Here is a 25,057-nt window from a genome sequence, read left to right on the forward strand (position 1 = left end):
ATTTGCTCATGGGGTGACCTTGAGCAAGTTATCGCACCTCTCTGGGCCTCCATTTCCTCATCTGATTCACAGACACACAAGTTCCTGCCCTGCAGTTTTGCTGTGAAAACTAGGTATAAGGAGCAAATCCAGCAGTTCTCCTTGAATCTGATGTCCCCATAAACCTAGAGAGTTCTTTACTGAGCCCCTCCCTTTTGAGCCTTTTTGAGTCTCTGGACACCTCCGTCAGGACTTCCCCTCCCCCAAGAAGACTGGGGTCTGTGTCCAGAGAGAGAGGGGGTCATTCCTGGCAACAATGAGAGGTGACTCTGTAGAAGTGCTATAGGATGGGAGTTGGCTTGTGGGGCCCTTCAGAGGCTGTGTGTCCCTTAGCCCCCATAGCATCCAGCTATGTATTAACAAGTCTGCAAGGCGTCAGCACATGTGGTTGGAGTTAAACCCTCAGATACCCTGCACTGGCCTCAGACTGAAGAGGGGCACTTAGGATCCAGTTACTATTTTGCGGCTCCTGCCTACATGATCTTGGATAAAATATCACCTCCCTGGGCCTAGGTGTCACCTGATGTCTGAGGGTCCTTCAGTTCTGTGCTTAGTCAATAACAAGCTTCAGTCTGATCCTCAGGGCTTGAGTGCCAGGCAGCAGTAGTGTCCAGCAGGGCCAGTGTCAGCCTGTATCCCCAGCTAGCCCTGCAAGCCCACGTCTCCCAATCCACTCTTGCCTAAGCTCTGAGAAGAGGGACCTGAGCCATGGGTTTTGGGCTCAGGCCTAATGATAACAATCATGTGGAGTGAAAGGGATGCCAGAGTGAAGGGACAGAGACCTGAGTCCTACTGAACTCCTCACTCCCCATCTTGGTTTCCTCATCTGTAAAATGGGGCAAAAGGAAGTACCACCTGCCCTGGGATCCCTCAGGCTGGTGTGGGGTGGGTTGGTTGTGACAAGGAATAGGGCTCATATAGAGGTTTAGCCTGGCCATGAGCACCTGGTGGTGGGCTTTTCCTGCTGCCAGATGTTCCCTCCACCTAGTGCTTATTCCCTCTCTCTGTGGCCAAGGTGGGGGATGAGATTGTCCGGATCAATGGATATTCCATCTCCTCCTGCACCCACGAGGAGGTCATCAATCTGATAAGAACCAAGAAGACTGTGTCCATCAAAGTGAGACGTAAGTGAGACCAGAGGGTGGTGGGGCTCAGTGACTGTGGACTGGAGCAGACAATGGGGTTACTCAGCTCCTGCGGGGACAGAGAGGGCAGGGAGCTGCCCTAACCCCAATGCTTTTCTCCCACAGACATCGGCCTGATCCCTGTGAAGAGGTAAGTGAGACCCTCCTCGTAACACTCTTTCCTTGTGGCTCCAAGGTCCTGGTATCAGCCCTGGGGTCTTACTCCTCTTCCCCCAGGTCACACTGTTCCTGGTCCAGTGGAGGCTACAAATGAGGCAGATATGGACTTGGGGCCTGGTCCCTAAATCATCTCTAATAACTATTTGTTCTATTTTTTCCTCTTGTCAGCTCTCCTGAGGAGCCCCTCAAATGGCTGTATGTGGATCAGTTTGTGTCAGAATCTGGGGTAAGGGCCAGGACCCACTGTGATGGCACTTTGGTTGAGCAGACTTCCAGGAGGGGCAGCTGGTCTTAAGGGAGGGTTGGCTCTAAGGACATGATCTTAGGGCCTCCAGGACACCCAGAAAGCTCCTATGGAGTGGTGGGCCCTGGGCTGGCCTAGCTAGTGTGCAGACCCACACCCCAGGGGCAGAATGACCAACTTGCCTGTGAAAATTAGGCAGTACTTATCCTAAAGATATCACAAGCTCAAAAGGCTATTTGCATGTACATTGACATCCAATGACCTGCTTTTGTTCCTCCTCCAGGGCAGTCGAGGCAGCCTGGGTTCTCCTGGGACACGGGCACACAAGGAGAAAAAAGTCTTCATCAGCCTGGTGGGCTCACGGGGCCTTGGCTGCAGGTGGGTGGCAGCATGCCTTAGGCTCAGTTGTTGCAGGTAGACCCTAGCGGGCTCCTGATGCTTCTTCCCTTCTTCACTGCTGCATCTGAGGACACTTGAAACTATTGAGTAGAATATTTACAGGCAATGCAATTTTAGTGAGGTGACTTGTCCACCAGTGATGACACTTCTTGTTGCCTGAGTTCCACTCTGAGCTTCGCAGCCACCCAGAGCCAGAGAGACAGCTCCAACAGTTTTCATTTTACAGATGAGGAAATTGAGGCCCAGAGGCAGAGCCATGGTCCTTGGGTGGGCCCTTGACTCACTGCAAAAGGACACTACCCATCTGGGCATCTCTGTCACAGTTCTCTTGTCACAGATTACCTCATGGCTTTCTTTAAGAGGTAGTCAGGGAATTCCAAACAGGCACTGGGCCACAGGAGGAGTCCGTATCAAGTATGCAGGTGCCACAGTCACTCCCTGGTCAGTTCCAGCCCTGCCCTGCCATGCACAGGCTCCAGAACCTGAACCACTTAACTTAACCACTCTGAGCCTCAGTTTTTCCTTTTATAAACAGGGGAGCATAATACCCATATCACAAAGTTATTGCAAAAGAAGTAAACAAAGTACTAAGCTTAGTGCCTAGCAGGTAGTAAGTGGCTAATAAGTGTTGGTTATTATTATTTTTGTTATTCTGATTATTTCCATTCCTTTACATTTATTCAACATTTTATAAGTGATAAAAATTATCTTTCCTTTCTGGAAGATGATACCAACATAGAAGCCAAATGCATAGGTGCCACATAGGGTGAAAAGGACTCTGAGGGAGATATATCCTGCGTCAGGGATGGCAAATAGGTTTCCTATCTGTGCCATCTCTAATCAATTAGTAGGTGGCTTCCTGGGGTACTGTTCTGCAAAGTATTCTCTCTTTTTTTAGTACCAAGAATTGAACCCAGGAGTGCTTAACTACCAAGTCACATCCCCAGCCCTTTTAAAATATTTTATTTAGAGTCAGGGTCTCACTAAGTTCTTAGGGCCTCCCTAAGTTGCTGAGGCTGGCTTTGAACTCTCAATCCTCCTGCCTCAGCCTCCAGAGATGCTGGGATTTATAGGCATGCACCACTGTGCCTGGCTCTGCAAAGGATTCTAAAGCTGTATCCAGCTTGCTTGGAAAGAGTGCTATAGTTGCTTAGTGATATCTGCTACAGATCTAGGGCAGGGAAAAGAATGAGCAAGTGCCATCCTTCCTGTAGATGTTTTGGGGGCACAGGGGAGGGGGCACTTGCTCAATCTTGAGATAGAATAAGGGATCTACTGAAAAATTTTAAAGGAGATAGTATTTGAGTCATAAGGTATGAAAGGAAAGTTCTAGAGAGAGAAAAAGCAGCACTTGTGGTATAATGGGTGAGGATAGGGTGGGGAGAATTACAAGTAGTTTTCTGTGTCTGTAACCCAGGGGAACAGTGGAAATCAGGCTAGAAGGGAGACAGAGATGGAGTCTGTGGGTCCTGAATTCATGGATGAACTCTATCCTGGACACTGAATGCCCAGATAGAGGGTGATAGACAGGACATTGAAAACAAGTGAGTGCTTCAGGGAACAAGCAAAGAGGGTAGAGCTTCATCCACATTTCCCACCTTTCAAGCATTTCCAGTGGTCCAGTCCAGAAACCGGGCATCTTCATCAGCCATGTGAAGCCTGGCTCCCTGTCTGCAGAGGTGGGGTTGGAGGTGAGTGACCCAAATGGCATAATATTTGATATCCAATAAGATAGTTATGAAATGGAGAGATGACAGGGTGGGCTTGAGGCCCTCCGAGGGCCCCATCAAAATTTTTCGACTGCTTTACTCATTGGGAAGAGTTGTTAAGCAGCCACTTAGACTCAGCACCTAAACCTGGCACCATGGAGGAGCCCTTCCTCCAGATGAGTGAGTGTAACACATCAGTCCTTCTCCATCTCTCCTTCAGACAGGAGACCAGATCGTTGAAGTTAATGGCATCGACTTCTGTAACTTGGACCACAAGGAGGTAAGATGTGAGGGTCTTTATCTGCTGGCCTTATCACCTTCCCACCCCAGTGCTCACCCCAACCACCATGGTGTGTGTGGTCTCTGCCTGGATTGCCCTGGTCTATCTGTCAGACCCCAGATGACTGACCTCCTGTTCCCACAGGCTGTGAACGTGCTGAAGAGTAGCCGCAGTCTGACCATCTCCATTGTAGCTGGAGCTGTAAGTCCAGAATGAGGTGGTGGGGGCCCCATGACCCCTGACCCATAACCTATGACCTCATATCTCTGTCACACACTCCCAGAAAGGGCCAAAGGCCTGAAACACTGATGGTAGAGAAAAAGGGCTTCTGCCCAGCAAGAAGCCTGGGTCAGAGACCTCCAGAGTTGCAATACACGGGGAGGCACGGCACTGAGAAGGCAACCCAATCTTGACCCCCCAAAGCCATGGCTGTGATATACAGCTTTCCCAGGGGCCTGAGCAAAGGGCCTCTTTCTCCCCACCAGGGCCGGGAGCTGTTCTTGACTGACCGCGAGAGGCTGGCAGAGGCAAGGCAGCGCGAGCTGCAGCGGCAGGAGCTCCTGATGCAGAAGCGGCTGGCCATGGAGTCCAACAAAATCCTCCAGGAGCAGCAGGAGATGGAGCGCCAGTGAGTGGCCATACGGAGGCCCCACCTTCCCAGACCGCCTTTGCCCCACCCATTTTGGCTCTTGTCCTCTGCTCCTGCACAGACTTCATCCCCACTTCCAGGGCTGTCCTCAGACCAAATAGGTTAAGCGGCAGGTCAGCATATCAATCCTCTGCCTCAGACCACCAGGCTCCTCCCTCCTTATTGAGGACGGCCTCTGATTTCCAGACTCCAGGACTATGGGAAATGAGACTCCTACCAGCAGCACTGACATGTTGAGTACCTACCACATGGCTGATGCTGATTAGGACCTTGCTTATGTTATTTAATTTAATCCCCACGCCAGCCCTGGGAGGCAGATGGTATTAACCTGTTTAATAAGTGAGGCAGCTCAGGCTCAGAGGGGTTAAGCATCTTGGGTCCAAAGTCACACATGACCAAGCTGGGATTCACATCCAGACAAGCTGACTTAAGAACCTGGCAGTCCCCAGAGGGTTACCCACCTGTGGTGCTAACCACTCCCCACCAGGTGGTTAAAATGATGGCCTGAGAAAATATATGGGGCAAGCAATTCATAAAAGAAAAACCACAGTCAAAATCCAAATGCAGAAATATTCTCAGCACTTAATAAGAATTTGAAGAAGGAAGGAAAAGGGATTTCCCCATCTCCAGCATCAAAGAACTAACCTAGAAAGCCACACTTGGTTAACAACTCCTGCCTGGGGTCTGGCTGGGCCCTCCTCTGAGAGGACCCTCTCTCAGCCCAAGTCCTGCTTGTTGTTAGTCACTCCATCTAAGAGTTTGGAGGGGAACACACGGAGTGTGGCCCTCATGTGAACCTGCCAGTCATCTCCTGTGGCACAGAATATCTGCCTAGCTGTGCCAGACAAAAATCTCCCAGGAGCACAGGTTGTTGCTCAGACTTGTGTTGGACAACTTGCTCAACATCAAAGCTGGTGTAAGCATCCTTGGAAGGGAGACTGCAGAAAACATTTAAAACTTTTTCTCAAATCAGGAATCAGCTATAAGGAATAGTAAGATTTTCTTGCATAGACTCAGACATGCCTACCTGCATTTATTTTAGGAGGAGAAAGGAAATTGCCCAGAAGGCAGCAGAGGAAAATGAGAGATACCGGAAGGAGATGGAACAGTGAGTATCCTGGATTTGTGTGTGCCTGCACATGTGGTGCTCATGAGTGTGCTTCCAGGAGTGTGGCCAGCCAGAGGTCACCTCTAGGCCCAGTTTACCTGGCCCTCTGTCCCCTAGTAGCTCCTCCTTTATTTGTAGCCATTCCACACTCCTAGTACAGCCCATTATACCAGGGCAATAAGAACTTAGGTGTTTACTCAGAACATCAGCTCCAGGGCCGGCCTTCCTCACCACATTAGAACCATGAGGCCGCTCCGGGGCTGGTTGGGGTTCTCAGGTAGGCAGGAGCTAGGCCTGCAAAGGTTCTGACTCAAATCACAGGTGTGGGGTTTAATTTCAGGATCGTGGAAGAGGAAGAGAAGTTTAAGAAGCAGTGGGAAGAAGATTGGGGCTCCAAGGAACAGCTCCTCTTGCCTAAAACCATCACTGCCGAGGTGCACCCAGTACCCCTTCGCAAGCCAAAGTGTAGGTACCATGTGCCAGAGGAAGAGGTCCTTCTAGGACCTGGGGCTGGGGGGATGGACAGAAATGCTGGCCTTCCTCCACTAACTGCCCATGACTCTCTCAGATTCATTCCCTTTATGGTGGTGCAGCTGAGTGTGAGGGGCCATTTTTCAGGGCTTTAGGGTGGGAGGGATCTGTCTGCCTCCTTGTCTGGGGCCTGCTCCACACACAAGCTCACAGGCTCTCCCCTATAGTACACACAGGCCACTGGGCTGCTGCAGATGGGAGAGCGAGCGGTGCAAGAGGAACTGGCTCGTGTGATTGTTGTCTTAGTGTGTGGGGTGAGGTGCCCTTCTGTCTGGTTCTAGACTGGGTTAGGATGAAACCAAAAGCAAGAAAGAGGAAGGAGCTCTGGTGGCCCGAGGTTGGTGGGCAAATGAAGGAGGAGCTTGCCTGAAGTGCCTCTTTCACCTACATCTCTGCACATGGGTGGCTGTCACACCACTCCAGGGGTGGAGACAGTGAGAGGACTCTGAGTCCCCTCCCAGATGCCAATGTGGGTCTGGTGGCAGCATCATGCTGGGATCTCAATTCCCACCATCGTTTCCATCTCCTCTTCACTGGTCCATTCTTACCTTACCTCTCAATCCTGGCCTCCACCAGCTGCTACCCTGTCCCCAGGGACCCAACTCAGAGAACCAAGGCTCCTCTCTCTGTTGTGTGGTAGCCAATTGGAATTCTGTAGTGGGGTCTAGATAGCTCTGTCCCAACTTTGGATCATATCTGAGCCCTAAAGGGACACTGCATTGCCAACACAGGCCTCTTGGACTGAAGCAGGTAGCTCCCAGAATTCCTTCCTGGCAGCAGAGCACAGTGTCATCTCATGGTTCTCTCAGAAAGACAAAGCATGCTGTCATCACCTTCCCCTATGACATTCAGTACGAGCTGAGGTTGTGGCCAAAGCTGAATTCCTGGTGAATAATCCCTGTTTTAAACAGGCCGCTAATTTGCTCTTATGAGTGAAATGGGAGCTTTGAAAGGAGAGAAATTGATTGTAATTGCTTCTCATGAAAGTAATACTAGTCAATTTAATGCCTTCCTAGAAATTAGGTCTCAGCTTCACAGCAAGGTGCACCCTCTCAGGAACCGTGGAAAATAAAAGCCTTTCACTAACTAGGTATTTATTTAGCATTGTTTTAACCAAATCAAGTTTCTTGAATAAAAGGAGTAAGAACTTTGCCTTTGCTTAAGATACATGTATTCCAAGGCCATTCCACAAAGCACAGGATTGATGGCCGAAGTCTGCCAGCTCCTGGGGCAGCTGCCACAGCCATCCATCTCCATATGCACCCACAATTTAATCCTAACTTGGATGTAAGTCAAGAAATGTAGTACAGCCTCTGACACTGCTCAATTCCTGTCTTCCTGCTGTTCCAGAGCAGCTGGAATAGTCATGGCTTTGTTGGGCCAACAGAATCTCATTGGCCAGCCAGCCTCAGCCCACCCAACCTTTAACTCTGGGACCCAATTAGCCAGTAGGTGAGGCCTGACTCAGGTTTCTGTGCCTGCAAGGGGTGAACCTACATTTTTTTAAAAATAGGGAAAAGTGTGGAACATCTTTAGCCTAGAACATGAAGGCCCTCAGTGTAAGGATATGGGCAAGACAGACTGCTCCCCCCACTAGCTGCCCCAGAAGGTTCTGAAAATTGCATCAGCCTACCTCTCCATGATAATCCAGCAGCACCCCAACATTCTACCAAACCCTCAGAAATATGATAGCCTGTCACAGAGGTCCCTAAAGACCCTTTCTTAGCCAGAGCAGTGGTGAAGGGGTGCTGTCTTTATTAAGGACTCCAGAGCTGGAAGGGCCTTGGGAGATGAGGAAGTTTAAAAGTCATAGCTCTAGCCTTCTGTCCCTAAAGGACTTTTTAAATCACCCCCCCCATCCACAATAGACCTATGATATGAAAGTTTATTTATTTTTTCTTACTTAACTATTCGGTAATCCTTTGTCTTCCCACTGTTTTATCAAGTAGTCCTTTTGTTGGCAAAGGCATCAGTGTTCTACTGGTAAGTAAATATAATTCTAGCCCAAAGCAAAGAAACGTAACATACGGCCTTTTCACAAGCCCATGGGCAAGGAAGCTTGAAATATGACAAAGTTCATCCTTCCACAAGAAGTTTTCTTGCCGATTTTCTGCCTTCTGGACCAGGGTCCAGCTGGAAATAATTGGAATGGATGATTTCTTATTCTGTCCACATGATGTCTTCCCAACTATATATTCCCTGTTTACCTTTGGGAAGTCCCCACTCCTCAGGATCCCAGCCTCTACCTAATACCCACCCAGCTCAGACATCCCCCAGGGCACCCAGAGCCCCAGGGCAAGGGCAGTGAGAAGAAGGCAGAGGATGTATTGTCCCCCAGCAAGTGTTTGCCCTCAAATGTGTTTAAGATTCAGATGTTCCCATCTTCCTCATCCACTTCCCAACTTTCAACTGGGCACCTTGAAAAATGGTTCTCAGGTGTCAGGCCCCTATTGTTCACCCATTTTACAGATAGAGAAGCTAAATGTACTAAGGTTGAAAGTACTACATGCACCATCCAGAGTGAGACGCCTTTGCTCTGGAATCCTGAGGCTTTTCCTCTGCCTTTCTTCCTTGGAAGAAAGTGGTCACAGGTCCCCCAACTCCTGGGAAGCCCTCTGGCCTCTCAGCTTCCTGAGTCCTCTTGTTTCACCAACTTCCTCTTTTCCCCGGGTAGATGATCAGGGAGTAGAGCCTGAGCTCGAGTCTGCGGACGACCTGGATGGAGGCACAGAGGAGCAGGGAGAGCAGGTTTGCGCCCCCGCTTCGCTCCCTGGCCTGGCTGTGCCCTGCTTGCCCTGCCCACCTCCTCTTGAAGCAGTGCAGACACCTGACTCCAAGGGGCTGGCACATGGTGGAGGCCCTTGGGGTCTGTGAGGCTGCTCCATGCCCCAGCTTGGCCCAAGCAAAAACTTAGGACAGAACACATGGCCAAACTGGTAAATCAGCAAGCACGTGCCAGTGCAACTGAACTGCTGGTGCAAATATTTAAATACTACCCAAGTTCAAGTGCCCTCTCTGCTCTCTGGCCTCTCCTCATTCTCAGATCCAGTAACTAAGGAGGTAGTGCCTAGTCCAGCAGGGGGCTTTCAACAGCCTATTCCAGCTCTATTCCAGGTGGTTAAAGGTGGGCAATTATTTAAGCCTTTATCTCAGCCCCTAAGAGCTCAGGTTTGGGGGCTGCCTTTTCATGCTGTCACCTGGGGAAGAAAGGGGCTGCACCCTGCTTATCTGGCTTGGATAGGGAATCTGCTTTTCTGGGGGCACATCTTCTGCCCATTGCTGCTGGAGCCAGCCTTTCAGATTGACCCAGCCACTGCCTCTCTTGCAATGCTGAAGGCAGAGGACTGGCCTCCCTGTGAGACAACACAGTTTTGTTCTGTCTGATTGCAGTTCTAGGCAGAGACCCAGGCTCTCTTTTGTCTTGAGATGTTTTTTGGATGGAGAACCAAGCATCAGTTAGAGAGGGCCTTTTCCTCTTTCAACGGGGTTTTGTTTGGAGATGATATCTGTGATTTGGAAAAGTTCATCCTTCCACAAGAAGTTTTCTTGCTGATTTTCTGGCACTGACTTCTGAAGTCAGTGTCTGAGAGGGAGGGGGGCTTTTCTCAGGTGGTCTTGGGCCTGCTTTGTCCCAGGTGAGGCCAGGTAAGTTGAAAGATGGACAGAGGGTGTGATTTTGCCGTTGGATCTGCCAACGCTGCCTTTCATCCCCCAAAACCATGCATTCCTTGGAAACCCAACTCTCACCTGCTGCTTATGGATGCTCTGGCCCAGTGGAAACACGTCTCACCATTTTGTTCTCTGTGTTCTTATAGCTTTTGGGTGGTTTTACCGGTACGATGGCAAATTCCCAACTATCCGGAAGGTAGGACAGGACTGGGTGCCGTGCTGGTTTGCTCCTCAGTTTGCAGTGGGGTTTGGACTTTAAAATTTTTCTTTCCCTATCAGTTCTGAACAGTGCCATCCACCCATTCCCTTGGAGGGCTAACCCTGCCTGCATCTCTGTCAGGGTGACACCAAATGACAGAGGCATCATGAGGGGCAGAGGCATCATGAGGGACAGGTATACCTGTCATGAGACTTGACCAAGGACCATCAGACTCCGTGTGGGTCTATACCAACTCCCAGGGGCACAGGGCAGGGCCAGGAGACTTCTGCTTTGTTCTGACAGAACCAGAAGCCATGACCAGGAATCTGGGATCAGAGTGAATTACCAGGGTAGGTGTACACAGAGCCACTTCTCCAGGTTCAGACTGGCTACCCATGTAGCCTTGGGTTGGACAGGAAGCTACACCCATCACAATTCTCTCCTAGAACTATCTCTGCATTTACCCAGGATTATACATTTTTTCCCCAGTTGCTAGGGCTGTTAATTTTCTGTTTAAATCTTATTATAGTATCTGCAGGCCCCATAAAATTTTCCTGTCCTTTGTCTTTCTAAATCACTTTGGCATTTGATTATATAAATGCCGCTGTTAATAACTGTAGATTGGACATTCAAGATGGCTTGGTATTTGGAAATCAGCCTATTAACATAAATCTGAGTGAGCTAAATTGGATGTTACCAGCTTTCTCTGGCAAAAAGTCAATACTCCAGAAACCAAAGCACTGGCAGCTAGGTGACTGATGCTCTGCAACTTCTCCCTTCCTGTAAAATGGGGATATCAGATGTGCCAGGAAAATCTACCCACTTTCTCCAACACATTCCCATTAAAATTATAGATAGCAATATTCTGGCTGACACAAGTTATGTGTTCACCCAGAAGCCTAGATCATGATATGTATAGGAGTGAGTAAACTTTGTACAGAGCTCCCTGGAGATGTCGTCTCATACTACCATGGTCCTTAGTCTCATAAAATTATCTTCTTTATTTTTCAGCCTGACTCCAGGGCTTAGGTTTCTAATCTTCTCTCCATACTGTCTCTATTAGAACTCAATTAGAGAGGGCAACACACACACACACACACACACACACACACACACACACACAACACACACACAAACACACACACGTGGAATTCTACTGGAAAAAAATAATAAAAGGAGACAGGTCAAATCTTTTCCAGGCAGTAATAACTAGGAAATGTGAAAGAGCTAGAATCTCTTGCACACATCCATCACAAACCAGGTCACTTGAAATTTGCCCTTGGTAGAGAGTTAGAGCTGGTTTCCACTATTTATTAGTCCTATCATTTCAGAAACAGCTGGCACTATGGTTTTCATTTTTATTTCCAAAAGAGAGAACAGTTGCTCCTAGGTAGAAGCAAGAACGCATCACCCCATCTGCCTCTCCTCTCAGCCTTGACTGAAAGGAATATTTACCATGAATTTGACAGCTAAAAGGACAATGTAGTCATGTCCCTCATGCTGCTTTGAAAATCCATCATCATTTTGCCTATAACCAGGGGAGATGCTAGAACACCAGGTCCCCAGGTAATACAAGGGGACATCCATGGCCATGATCATTAATGCACAAAATCCCCCTATGAGAAAAGACAAAGATTTGTTGACTTCTGCTCCTGCTCTGAGTAAGACCCTCTGGGGCTCAAGGCCTCCAATCTGTAGCCCTACAGAGTCTATGCTGGGACCTGAAGTATTCATGGTTCCAACTAAGACCTTTCACCAAAACTGCTTAAGTCAGTCATGCAGAGCCCTTACTTGCAAGGGCCCACAGTCTGGCAGAGAAAGCAGATTCACACACAACTAAGTTACCTGTGTGGGGGTTGGGGGAGCTGGCAGGGAGATTTGTCCTTCTGCATCTGTAAGCTGCTCTACTGGGGATGGGACAGAAATGATTTACTATCAGCCTGTCACACTCAGAAGCCCTGGCTCTACAATCTTAGCACCAGGTGGGTCTTTTTTCAAATCAATAGGAAATTCTTTCCTATCATGGTGGTCCCTGTGGGAGACCATGCCTTTATTCTAACAAACCGCAGCATGTTTCTGGCTCCTCTTGGGGAATTGCTGTTCAAACCTACAACATGGTGGTTGGGATTCATTTCTCAACTGAGCCAAGACTTTAGTGAACAGCATGGGCAAGGAGGACTCAGAAGCAAAAAGAAGCATTTTATCAAAAGGCTCATAGACTGCTCTGGAGGCAGGTCCCAGAAGTGACCACGTCCAAAGCATATTGGCTGTACATGGAGGTGAGAGTTGTCTTTGCTTGGGGGTGAGGATCGTATAAGTCTGCAGAGATCCATAATGACTCACCACCCCTCTGGCTATGGATGAAAGCTGTATGTCCATTGCTGGGAAACTCAATTCCTCATTCCTGCCCTTAGATACTAAGATGATTCAAGAAATCCAAGAGCAGCCCCAGGAACACTTTTTAGAGATGGGGGTGAGCTCAGTGAATAGAGGATTCCCACCTTGTTCCAGAAATTGCCCAGAATGTTGGCTTTCTCTGCGTCCCCTCTCCTGTCCTCCATGCTGCGTGTGGCAGGGGCTTACCCTCCCTCCTGCTGTTGTCTCCTTGTCCCTGGCTCATCAAGGCACAGTAGAAAAATTGATCCAAATCCTGGCACCATCACTTACTAGATGTCTGATATCAGGCAAGGAACTTCACCTCTCAGAGCCTTCATCAAGAGAATGGGACAAAGCCTACATCGGAGATAATCAGTGTACATCCCTTGGCACACAGGCAGTCCATAAATATTCATTCTCTTCCTTTCTTACCCTTGGGCTTCCTTGCAACCCAATGGCAAAAGCAGCCAGGAGAATAGGTTCTGTGAGTCTAATTTATCAGGGTCTTTTTGCCCTGCATCTCCCTCCCCAAATCCTCACCAACACTGTGAACACTGTAAAGCAGTTAGGCCCTTTCCCCACCTGCACCTCCTAGCCCTATGGCTCCCAGCTAATCCTCAGCAAAAGCTCCCAGGTCAGAGGGAGCCGTGGATTTGACCGTCCAGGACAGAAAAGTCTAGAACCTACACATGAAGGCAAAAATCCAGTGTTCCTGGCTCTGGGCCCCAGATCTAAGTCTGCTCCCACCTCCTCCAGTTCAGGACAGAGGATCTCTGCAGATCTGCCAGCTCTCCTGGATTTTCTCTAGAATCTCCCAGGATGAATCTTTTAGCATCGGAACATGATCCACCTTTCTTCTCAGATATTGGGGAAGGCATGGGCCTGAATGCTAGGAAATAAATACAATGCCTTTTATTTAGACAGCACTTTGAAGTTTACAAAGCCTTTTCATAGATGTTATTTCACTGGCACTAAATAAAAGCCTGTGGGGCAGGTATTGCCCCCATTTCAGTTAAGGTGAATCAAGAGAGGCTGAGAAACTTAGCCAAAGTCATACAACTAGTTAGTGAACTAATAAGCCAGTTCTTCTGCCTGGCAAAGGAATGTGCCTTCCACTCTGTAATGGAGAGCAGTGGTCTTCCTATCCAAAAACCTGAGGTCTGATGCCCAGTGCAGTGGGGCAGAGCTGGGGTGGGGTCACCATGGCAGAGGGTAAGGGGGTTTGCCCAGTGTTGTCCAAGGACTGGATGCCGTTTGCTGTGCTGTGCTGGTGTCAACTACTACCTTGTAGCCCTTGTCATATAAACAATGACACATCTGCTCAGAAAGGAAAAGATAAGAAGAAAGCCAAGTATGACAGCCTGCAGGAGTTGAGAAAGAATAAGAAGGAATTGGAATTTGAACAAAAGCTTTACAAAGAGAAAGAGGAGATGCTGGAGAAGGAAAAGCAACTAAAGATCAACAGGCTGGCCCAGGAGGTACGTGTCCTGCTCGTAGGCCAGGCGAGCATCTCTGGGACAGTTTGGTTATCCCCTGCATTGTGCTGTCATGGTGCCAGCTGCACTTGTGCCCCCCAGATGGACTTCAAGGATGAGAGCCTCCTCTCTCCCCAGCCTGGAGAACGAGACCACCCCACCTTCCCAACACTGTCTGACACTAACTCCGGGTATGGGTTTGAGGCTAACCTCTCTGCCCAGATTATAGGTCTCAGGCTAGTCATTAATGCACATGGCTAGAGGTTTGAATCTGTCCCTTTTACTCTATCCCACCAGAGTATGAGTCTAAGGCTGGACCTCTCCATCTTAGATGTGGCAATGAGGCTAGTCTCCCTGCTTAGGATCTGAGTCTGAGGCTAAACCCTCTGCCCAATTTGTAGATATGCAATTAGTCTTCCATTCATCCATCAAAAATTCTGTTCAACTAATCTCCTACCCAGGTTTGTGTAGGAGATTAAGTCTGAGGATATCCCCCAATTAATCAGGCTATGAATCTAAGGTTGCTCCCTTCAACATAAGGTATGTCTGAGGCTAGACCTCTTTAATTTAGGAATGTATCTAAAGCTGTCCCCTGTAGACATGTCCAAAGCAATAGCACAGAGTGAGCAGCTCCTATTTACTAGGTGCAGTTGTCAGCTTAACTCCCTGGATACAGGGGATATTGTTCTTTCTGCTTCTCTTTAATGCTTCCATGAATCAGAATGCCAAGCTGATTAGATTATAAAACCAAACAAGTCCTGGGAAATGTGAAGTGCATTAGGTCTGGCATTCAGAACAAATTAGCTAGAAAATTAAAAATAAGATTAAACTTGTGCTTCGGAAGACAAGGCAGCCTGGAGGGGGGAAAAGAGTAAAGTTAGATTCTTGGAATGTGCACGGAGGTTACAAAAGGATTGTTCTTGGCACATCAAGAGCCTCAGTGTTCGTGGGGATCCTGAGGTCCAGCTAATCCCATGCAGTACAGAAGCCGCCCTGTGAATTTGCCTGTGGGTGCTGTTAGGTCAACCTGACATCTGAGCACCTTCCTCCCCATTGTCTCCATCTCTTCTGGGACCAGGTAGAACAAGGCTGAGTCTTTTTCCAGATAGGTGACACCTCCACCAGTGTTCTGGGGTTCTTAGAGAAGTGTGTGTCTGCTATTGCTGCCCACGTGATTCACTTGTGCCCTTTGTCTTCTTCTTTTGGCGCCGGTCCTGGGTCCCAGGTGTCTGAGACAGAGCGGGAAGACTTTGAGGAATCAGAAAAGATTCAGTATTGGGTGGAAAGGCTGTGTCAGACGCGCCTTGAGCAGATTTCCTCTGCTGATAATGAGATTTCAGAGGTAACAGAGCCCTGCTTTCCACTGAGTCCTCTTGTTGCCTTCAGCAAGATCTACCCTGGGGACAGCGGGAGGTATGATGGCCCCTGGCAAGTGTCACCAGCCACATTGGTACCTTTCCACTGCCCAGTGCCCACCCCTATCAGCCCACTTCTCCTTCTTCTCTTGGGACATGTCTGTATTTCTGCTTGTCTCCAGAGTGAGCACTAAGTCCCAGTTGGTCTGAGAAGGTCCTAGAAGGCCTGTCATCCTGCAGTAATTACTAGGAGGGCCTCTTATACACTCAAGTGTGTTCCAGTTTAGAGAATAAACTATCTGATCACTTTACTTATCACCCTCAGATGGCAAAACTTGGGCCTCTCATGCATGGGCACTCCCAACCAGCCAATAGGCTCAGTGGGCAGCCAGGTGGCAGAGAAGTGGCACCCCTTGGTTCTGGTTGGAGGGTGGGGGATCCCTAATAGCAAGAGAAACACATCAGGAGAGCATTGTACTCAGCATATTGTGAAGTGGAGCACAGTGAATGTGGACAATTATAGAACCTTCTTGCAACCCCCAGATGACCACAGGGCCCCCGCCTCCCCTGCCTTCTGTGTCTCCCCTGGCCCCACCTCTGAGACGCTTCGCAGGTGGACTGCACCTCCACACCACTGACCTGGATGACATCCCCTTGGACATGTTCTATTATCCCCCCAAGACCTCCTCTGCCTTGCCTGTGATGCCCCACCCTCCACCCTCTAACCCACCTTCAAAGGTCCCTGCACCCCCTGTGCTTCCCTCATCGGGCCATGTGAGTGCCTCGTCCTCACCCTGGGCACAGTGCACTTCACCTGCCATTCCCATCCCTCCCCCTCCATCCATTCCCACCCAAGACCTCACTCCTACCCGCCCACTGCCCTCGGCCCTGGAAGAGGCATTGGGCAACCATCCCTTCCGCCTTGGGGACACCAGCACTCCAGTGGAGGACTGGGAGGCAAAGAATCACAGTGGAAAGCCTGCCAACTCCCCTGCCCCTGAACGGGGCTTCCCACCCACCCCGAAGGTACAGCCCCTGTTCTGCATGCTATGCTTGGAAACAGAAAGAGTGGGGAGGGCTGCTGTTTCCCACACTCTTCACGGCTCCTGTGAGTGGAGACAGGACAAAACATCATCTCCTCCTACTTTCCAGAAATGACCCCCAAGCTGTGTGTGGACATCCTGCATGAGTATGGTTTCTGCTGATTTTGAGGTGCTCAATTGCATGGTGGATTGCTGGGGCTCTTGGAATGTGCAGCAATATATCCATTTAATGTTCACTGCTCTCTCTGAACTCTTGGCTAGTGTTGGCCAGTAACTTGCAGTGAAAAGATATGTTAATGAATAGCTAGCTCTGTGCCACATCTGGTCATTGCTTGACCTTATCCCAGAAAGCCTTGAAATGACTCCCTGGAAGAAGGGGAGGTGGGCGGGGGGGGGGGGGTATCAGAGAGAGAAGTATTAGGCTTTGGAAATGAAGAGATGGCACAACCCAGTGCAGTATTAGGATATTACAGTTCCGTTTTCCATGGTACTAGCCAACTGCACTGGCTCAGAGTGTAAACTCAGAGATGTCTGGCCAACATCCAGCTAAAGGAAAAATGAAGATGAGAGAGTTCCTAGAAATCTCCAAATTTACTATTAAAAGAACAGGGATGTTTTTCTTGGACATCAGGAGATTGAACAGTGATCTTTTCAGAAAGATATGTTTCATATTAATTGTTCTTTATCCAAAGATTATTTTGGAAGAGGCAATCCCTGAGGAAGACACAGAGCTTTGATCCCTTGCTTCTGTCACCATGGGATGGCTCGAGTCTAGCTAAGGCAGTGGGGATCAGTTGGTGAGGGGACAGCCTCAGCAGCAACTTGCCAGTGGTTATTATTAAACCTCCCTTTTTGAGTTCCTGCTGAGGAACAGAATAAGCAGCTCACAGCATTCAAGAGAGCTTGGAGGAAGGAAGGTGGGAGTGAAGGAAGTGCCAGATACTGCAAGGCTGCAGCTCCCAGAAGGCCTCCCTTTGGACCCCTGGGGGGTCCTGGGCCCACAGCTCACACAGAGAGGAAGCAGTCTGCCTGTTCCATGGATGTCTTCCCCAGAGCCCAGCCAGGAGCTGTTTTTCAGGGGGCTGAGCTAATCTGGCACATAGGGCCACACCAGATGGGCAGAAACTATTCCTCAGAAATTTGATTCTGAAGTCATTGATTGAGCCTCTGCCATGTTCTTCTTGGTCAGAGGGGAAGAAGGACTGTCCCTGACTTGAAAGCCAGGAGATTTCTGTTTGTTTACTGTTTGGCTTCATCATATCCATCAGCACTCTGGTGCTCATGCCACCTGTCCTTCCCAATCTCCTCCTTGCATGCCATCAATGCTACAGCAAGAAGTGTGACTGATGACATATCTGCACAGCCATCAACAGGCCTCAGGTAGTGGAAACAAACACTTGCCTCAGTTTAACACATGTGCCTACAATGCCAGCCCCTGCCAGAGTAGGGTTTTCAGAACCAGACCCACTGCCTGGCATGCCCACCTTACCAATGAGTCATTTGTTCAGCCAACACATATTTACTGAGCACCTGCTATATGTCACTCTGTGCCAGTCACTGTGAACCACCACTGTCAGGGAGCTGCAGTCCCTGTCCAAGACAGTTAGGAAAGACAAACAAGCAGGCAACTAGAACACTCCAGGGTTGAGAGGGGCATGCACAGGTACTGTGATGAGGTGCAGGGATGAGAGGAAACTATTGAGAGAGGCAAGAAACTACTGAGAGAGGAAGACAGTGGTATAAGAGCCAAGACCTGGGCAGACAAAGCAGGAGAAAAGAGCATATGCAAAGGCCTAGAAGCAGGAGAGCCTGGCATTTGAGGCTAACAATCAGGCAGAGTAAGAATTCTGGGAAGAAGTGACAAGTGATGATGGAAAGGAAAGCAGAAAAGTCAACAAAGGATCAGTTCAAGTGTTGAAGTGTTGAAGTTGTTCTGGGCAGGGTTCTTGCCCAAGATGTTGAGTGGTTTAGGACAAAGAATCCCCTGGATGCCACTCTTAAGTCCTTATCCATGGCATCTGGATGCTCTGTACCTCATGCTGAAGTCCAGAGACTCAACTGTGGCCAGAAGAAATAGCCCTTAAGAGAGGGGAAGCTAGATGGTTCCCCATGACTACCGAGAGAGGGCCTTGAAAGTGTGCCCTCTGAGTGACAGTGGGTGCTGCTGCCCTAAACCAGATTCTGGCTCAAGTGGCTGATTCTTTAACCACCACCACCCCCAGTAGTTTCTGTGGCCTCAGACTACTCTGTGTCCAATGGACTTCTTCACTCTGCTGAAGATCACACTCCAGCACAGTGAATGGACCGGCCTACTCAGCATGTTCATGGGAGTGGATTTGCATGTGTGCAGAAGTGCTGTGGTCAGCCTTTACCACCTGTGACCTTACATGGATCTCTGTTAAACTAACCCCTGTAGACATTTTGCCCAAGCCCACAGCCTCCACGAGGCCCTGGCGTGTCCACCATCTCCAAACCTGTCATGGTCCACCAGGAGAACAACTTTATCTACAGGCCAGCTGTGAAATCCGAGGTCCTGGTAAGCCCCTCAGGTCCCCTCCAAGATATCTAGAGAAGAGAAAACCAGGGCTGTGTCCCCTGGGTTCTGCTGTCCTGAGGGAATAGTGAGGAGCCACACAAACTAGGATCAGGTGTCATCTTGTAACCCTCACTTCGGCCAGGAGGTGAATCTGCATGGGTGGTCTGCTCAGCAGAATTCCTGTTCCCTGCTTGACCATCCTGCATGTTAATAACTAACACAGTTGGAGCCCTCCATGTGCCATGCTCTGCATGCTCTCATGAAATCCTCACAACAAGTTGGTGAGATGGCTCTGATTGTCATCCCTCTCTAACCCTTGAGCAAACTGACGCTTAGAGAGGTTAAGTCGGTTGCCCAAAGCAGAGCCTAGATCTACTTACTTCAAATCTTTCAGACTCCAGAGCTGTGCTTTTACCCACCTTGCCAAAACTTGCAAAGATTCTAGTCTCCCTGGTCCCTGCCCCAGGGACGGTGTTACATGGCCTGGGATACCCTGAGGTGGGGGACTGGCCAAAGCAGACCCACTCCCTGTCTCCATTTTACTTTTCGCTCCTCACTAGGCCTGGGAGGGAGTCTAGGGTGTGGCCCAGGGAAAGTAGGAGGATCTACCCACCCCAGTGCCCAAAGTCTGAGGGAGCTGGGGCTCATGTGCACCCTCCAGAGGTGCCAGCCACCAACTGGGAAAAAAGCCAAGCCAGAATTTTTATTCCCCTTTCAAGGAAACCCTATCCAAATGTCAGGGCAGGACAGCTCAGACACTTATTTTGAGATTTAGCTGTCCCATCAGCTCCCCAAAGAGCAAAGGTCACACTGTTGGGATGGCCTGCTGATGAGTCCATGTTACCGTCTCTGATTAATGATAGGGGTGTTGTCTGCTTGTCTACAACTGAGCAGCTGCTACATTGGGAGACATAAGGTGCACCCCAAAGTCAGACTGTGTCTGGGGAGGAACATTGGCCAGTCAGCCCTAGGCTGGCAGCCCCAGGGCTTGGCACCAGGGGGCAGACGAGACCTATCGGTAACATTTGGTGGGGAATTTTTTTTTTTTCCTGACAGCCACAGGAGATGTTGAAGAGGATGGTGGTTTATCAGACAGCATTCAGACAAGTAAAAAATGATACCTGTCGTGTGCTCTGGTCCTCCCCACCACCCATCCCTCCCACTCTGTGACTTCTTTCTCCCTGGGAGTACCATTTGGTTGTGAGGCAGCCCCAACTGCCATCTGCCAGGGATCCTTGTGTCCCCTGGCCTGCAGCTGAAGTCAAGGAGGCTTTCATCACATGGGGATCCAGGGTGTATCAGAGCCTGTGCCCCAGCTGAGAAAGGCCACAGGATCCCTGGGTGCTACCTCTTCTGCTGCTGCTTATTCAAAGAGGAGCAGGACAGAGGAATCCCTCAGAGGGTCACAGAGGCCAGGACAGGCCCTTGCTCCAGCCCTAGATGAGAAGAAAGGGGCTACCTTCCCTGTCTTGTTCCCTCTAGGAAGGTCACACCTTCACCAAACCCTGCCTGATGCTGAATCAGTCACAGGAAGAAATGGCATCTCAGCTCTCCATCTGCCCAGAGTACTCCTGAGCTCAGGGACATGCAAGTCCTTGCTGGGCTCTGAGTGGTGTCAGGCAGACAGCCCCATAACCTTCCCACCTCTTGGGAGTACATCCAGAGCCAGCCATTGGATTGGTTCTCCTACCCCCCAATGAAAGAGACCCCAACATAGAGGAGATCTGGCAGGCAGCCCCGGCTTCTCCAGCCTCCCACTCACAAGCTGATTTGATGTCAGGCATGGAGCAAACTGGGGGTGTCTGCAAAAAAAAGCTGCTCTGAGCCCAGGACCAGGGAATGACAGGCATCAGCTAATGCCCGGAAAGCATGCCGTGCTGAACACAGCTGCTTAAGTACATTACCTCTATTAACTCACTTAATCTTTACAGCAACCCTGGGAGGTCATGGCTATCACAGTCTTCCTTTTGTAGGTAAGAGGCAGAGGGACTTGGAAATGTGTCCATGATGGCACCACCAGTCTCTGACCCTGGATGGGAAAGCAGAAGGTCGAGCTCTGTGGTCTGCTCTTCAATGCTGTGTCGCTCAGCCTCTCAAAGCAATGCTGTGGCAGAAGAGGCCTTGAAGGGCCTGGTGTTTAGGACAGAAACAGTCCCCCTAGTCTGAGACTCCAAGCTTGGAGCAAACTCTTTTTCCCCTGCCTACTAATTAGGTGACCTTAAGCACAAATGTCTCCTCTCAGACCTCAGTTTCTCTGTGTGTTTAATGAAGGTTTGAGCTACTTCTTTAAAGGCCTACCAACCACCATGGCTTATGGGCCTCCAAATTCACACTAGACATGCCTTCTGGCCCATCTCTGAGATAGGTTCTCAGGGTCACAGGGAGAGGGGGCCGGTGATTACCACTTCCCAGCTTTCCAGAAGGAACAACCAGAAGTAGGCAGCCCCATCTCAGTGAAAGAGCATGGGTGCAGATCCTGCAGAATGACCCTTCTCATGTGTGGACTTACTGCATCCCTTTCCTGACTGCCATCCCAACAAACACAGGCCAACCTGGATGTGGCCTCTGAGCTGAACTAGGTTCAAGACATCTTTGGGGTTGAGCCCAAGAGGTGAAGGCTATGTACGAGGAGAGGTGGTAGGCAGATACCCAGGGATCCATCTGCTGATACTTGGCCCTCATCTTGTCCCCAGAGCTTGGTTGCTGCATGCTGGTGGGGAGTGGGGAGATCCTTGCTCCCCTCTCCCCCCACCCCCCCACCAAAAAAACAAAAAACAAAAAACCACAGGACCCAGGGGATGTTTGGTGTGATCTAGGGAACTGTGTGCTGAGGGTGGCTCTGCTCCATCCTGTGGTCTGTGTGGGCACCTGCACAAGGCTCTACTTGGCTCCATTCTTGGCTTTGCTGCCCACCTTAGCATCCTGGCCCTTGGGCCTACGATGCCCCAGGCTCTACTTGCTGTGTGAGGAAGCCGTGTGTTCTGGCTCTGCCCCTTTCCTCCCATTGCCTTGTTTCTAATCTTGGGGAATCAGAGCTGTGTGTCTCCCTTCCTCCCCTGGATAAAGGGCCAGCCTGGGGCCTCTCGCTTCCTAGATCGGATAAGAACAGTGCCAGGCCCCAGGCCAGCAGTCTCGCTACCACCACCTTCTTCCCCTTTGCCTCCCTCAGTCGCCTTGTGGCTGGCTTCCCTGGTCAGAGCAGCCTCTTGCACAGGACTGGCCCTTCTGTGGGGTTAGTGCACTGGATGGAGAAGCACCCATCCTCATCCACCAGGACCTGGGTATGCCCTCAAGTGGGGACTTGGAAGGGATGAGGTATGGCCTGAAAGGTCTGAGACCAAAGGTGAGACTCAGCAGGACAGGCACTGCTGCCCAGATGTCCAGACATCACCTGTATCCTGCAGCCACAGATGCCCAACCCCTAGACCATACAGGGACAGGGCTGCACTCCTCCAAATGCTTCCTGCAGCTTCCTGCCTGCCCCCTGAGCACCGGGCTCTGGCTGCCAGCCTCCTGTCTGCACTCCTGTCCTGGCCACTTCTGCCCCTACCCTCTCCCCGCCTCTGACCCTTGGATTTGCACCCATTCCCTCTCTTTCTTCTCGGCCCTGAGCTTGTTTCTGCAGTGACCTGCAAGGACCTCTTTTCGGTTGACTAAAGCTGTACCTTTGCTTCCAGGATTTCCGGAAATATGAGGAAGGCTTTGACCCCTACTCCATGGTAAGGGGTAACCTCCTTCCCTGAGAGAAGCTGAGGGTGTTTGATGAAGATGGTTTTGGGGCCCTGGGATCCCAAGGATGTGGTGGGGCACATGAGTTGCCCCGGGGATACCCCAGCTGCTGTTTCCTATCAGGGCTCCTTTCTGTATGGGGTGTGTGTGTGTGTGTGCATAGTGGGGACAGTGACACTTGCTGAGCACTACTGTGCACCAGCCTCTGGTGTAGTTACGAGACCCTGCTTTTGCCCAGTCCTCACGATTATCCTGGAAGAATGGATCTGGGACTTGTGTGGCCGAGTGTGTGATGTGTCCATCATCCCTCGAAGGGCCGGGGACCCCCAGTTGAAGACCAATGGGGAAGGTTCCCCTTGCCGTGTACTCTATGGGGCCCAGTGTCCCCCAGGCTTCCTGCTCCCCACACACCCTTCCTCAGAGTCAAAGCTCCCCTGTCTTTTCCCCCTAGTTCACCCCAGAGCAGATCCTAGGGAAGGACGTCCGGCTCCTGCGCATCAAGAAGGTATGTGGGCACGTGGAGGAGGTGGGGCAGCTACCATCCTTCTCTGCTCCTGCTCCTGCCCCCTTGGTTCCCTGCTTCTGCTGCTCCCAAGGTGACTCCCAGGTGACCTCTCAAATTCCCACTATTGCTTCCCTCTGTGGTGGTCCCAAGCCCACTTTCTCACCATGCACTACCATCGGCCCATGCTTTCTCCTGCTCTTGAGGCTCTGTGGAGAGGCTCCTCGGTGCCCAGGTGCCCACAGGCTACTGTCTGCGTGGCCCCCTCAGACCTGTCTTCCTCCAACCAGGAGGGATCCTTAGACCTGGCCCTGGAAGGCGGCGTGGACTCCCCCGTCGGGAAGGTGGTTGTCTCGGCTGTGTATGAGGGGGGAGCTGCTGAGCGACATGGTGAGTGGGGACTGGTCACCCAACATTTGGACATGGTGTGATGGTTCTACACAAGGCCCCCCAGGAAAGCAGACAGATCCCTGCTTGGGGGCAGGCTGACCGTTCTCGAGAGCACCAGGTCTATCCAGGCAGCCATCTATCCAATCTCAGATGTGTCCCGAGGGCCTGCCCTGGTGCCAGTGGGCACATGGCGTAAGCAGGTGCCACCCTGCCTTCTAAGCTAGTGGCAGGAATATGCTCAGAATTGCCAGATGTAATAACAGTGCTGTCCGCTAAGGGTGGGCAGGGAACTAAGGGTCCGGGAGGTCGTGGGATCCTGAAGGGCCACTACCCATCAGGGGGAGGTGACACTGGGAAGGCTCCCTGGAAGGGTAATTGTGAACCAAGCCTTGAAAGATAAACTGAGGCCAGTCTGTGAAAGACTTTCCAGCAGGAGGGAACCGCACCAGGGAAATGGGAGAGAGACCATCCAAACCAAACCTGCCCTTCAGTGACAACAGTCTGTCATGCACTAACCACGCGCCAGTGTAAGTGAGTGAGTGACGGGCACCCAGCCCTGTGTCCGGGTGTTTCACTTGGACTAATCCATTTAATCCTCACGCCACCCCAGCAGGTGCTGTTGTTATTCTCATTTTGCAGCTTAGGAAACTGAGGCACAGAGAGGTCCAAGTACTCCTTCAAGGACACAGAGCAGGTAAAAGGTGGAGCTAAAAGGACTTGAGTCTAGGCAGCTGGCCATTTGGTTTTACTGCCAGTCAAAGTGCCACCTCTGCTGCAGGTTTCCACAGCCTCACCTGCTCTGAGAGGGCCAAAGGACCTGTGTCTCGCATGAGGCAGATCTTACTTTGCCTTTGATCTATTTTCAACAAAAAACACCCTCTGCTGATGAGGGAGGCCTCTGTGGACCCCGGCTCTGATTCCTGCTTCACAGAATCCACTGGAGCAGGGGACTGAAGGGAAAGGCAGCCTGACTGCTGTGTTCACCAAGTCGGGTGGGCACACAGGGAGCCCAGGGCACAATCCAGCCCTGCCATCATGGCCTCAGTGGCCTTGGGTCTCTCCCAGCCATGCTGTGACCCTCACTCAGCTCTGCGCAGGGGCCTCCTGTCTTCATTCCTGTACCAGTTGAGGGAGGAATTGCAGCTTGGCCCAGGGAGGCCACCTATCTCTGCATCTGGCAGGGAAAGAGGACCAGGAAGGATAGTGGCTCTTCCTGTCACTCCCAATTTACAAAGCCCTGTTGACCCTGAGGTGCCATCTTGGATTTGTACAAAATGAAAATGTGGAAGTCACTTACCTTAGTCCCTCTGTCCGAGGGAAACTGCTGTCTACAGTCTGATCCCATGCTGCTTTGGACATCCAAGCAGCTGGTGGACGTTTCCAAATGCATGCTTGTTTCGAGCTACTGAGGCTGCCATCTCAGTAACACACCGTGTTCCTATGGCCTTCAGGCCCACAAGGCCTCCCTCTGCATGATCTCAGCGTAACAGAGAGATAGATGTTCTGTGGACATCAGGACT

General features: G+C 50.5%; 1 protein-coding gene across 1 annotated transcript in view; it reads left to right on the plus strand.

Annotated features, from left to right (window-relative positions):
* Window positions 1-25,057, plus strand: part of Ush1c (USH1 protein network component harmonin) — a 42,653-nt gene that overhangs the window by 12,655 nt on the left and 4,941 nt on the right. Inside the window, exons 5-22 of the mRNA XM_077797525.1 lie at window positions 1,055-1,163; window positions 1,290-1,314; window positions 1,512-1,569; window positions 1,871-1,965; window positions 3,593-3,677; window positions 3,916-3,975; window positions 4,120-4,176; window positions 4,461-4,603; window positions 5,667-5,732; window positions 6,073-6,197; window positions 10,079-10,128; window positions 13,833-13,985; window positions 15,208-15,324; window positions 15,881-16,363; window positions 18,797-18,916; window positions 22,594-22,635; window positions 23,097-23,150; window positions 23,438-23,537. Coding sequence (XP_077653651.1) covers window positions 1,055-1,163; window positions 1,290-1,314; window positions 1,512-1,569; window positions 1,871-1,965; window positions 3,593-3,677; window positions 3,916-3,975; window positions 4,120-4,176; window positions 4,461-4,603; window positions 5,667-5,732; window positions 6,073-6,197; window positions 10,079-10,128; window positions 13,833-13,985; window positions 15,208-15,324; window positions 15,881-16,363; window positions 18,797-18,916; window positions 22,594-22,635; window positions 23,097-23,150; window positions 23,438-23,537 — 1,942 coding nt within the window. The remainder of the gene's footprint in view (window positions 1-1,054; window positions 1,164-1,289; window positions 1,315-1,511; window positions 1,570-1,870; window positions 1,966-3,592; window positions 3,678-3,915; window positions 3,976-4,119; window positions 4,177-4,460; window positions 4,604-5,666; window positions 5,733-6,072; window positions 6,198-10,078; window positions 10,129-13,832; window positions 13,986-15,207; window positions 15,325-15,880; window positions 16,364-18,796; window positions 18,917-22,593; window positions 22,636-23,096; window positions 23,151-23,437; window positions 23,538-25,057) is intronic.

The sequence above is a fragment of the Urocitellus parryii genome, chromosome 4 (assembly GCF_045843805.1).
Source record: "Urocitellus parryii isolate mUroPar1 chromosome 4, mUroPar1.hap1, whole genome shotgun sequence".
Lineage (NCBI taxonomy): Eukaryota > Metazoa > Chordata > Mammalia > Rodentia > Sciuridae > Urocitellus > Urocitellus parryii.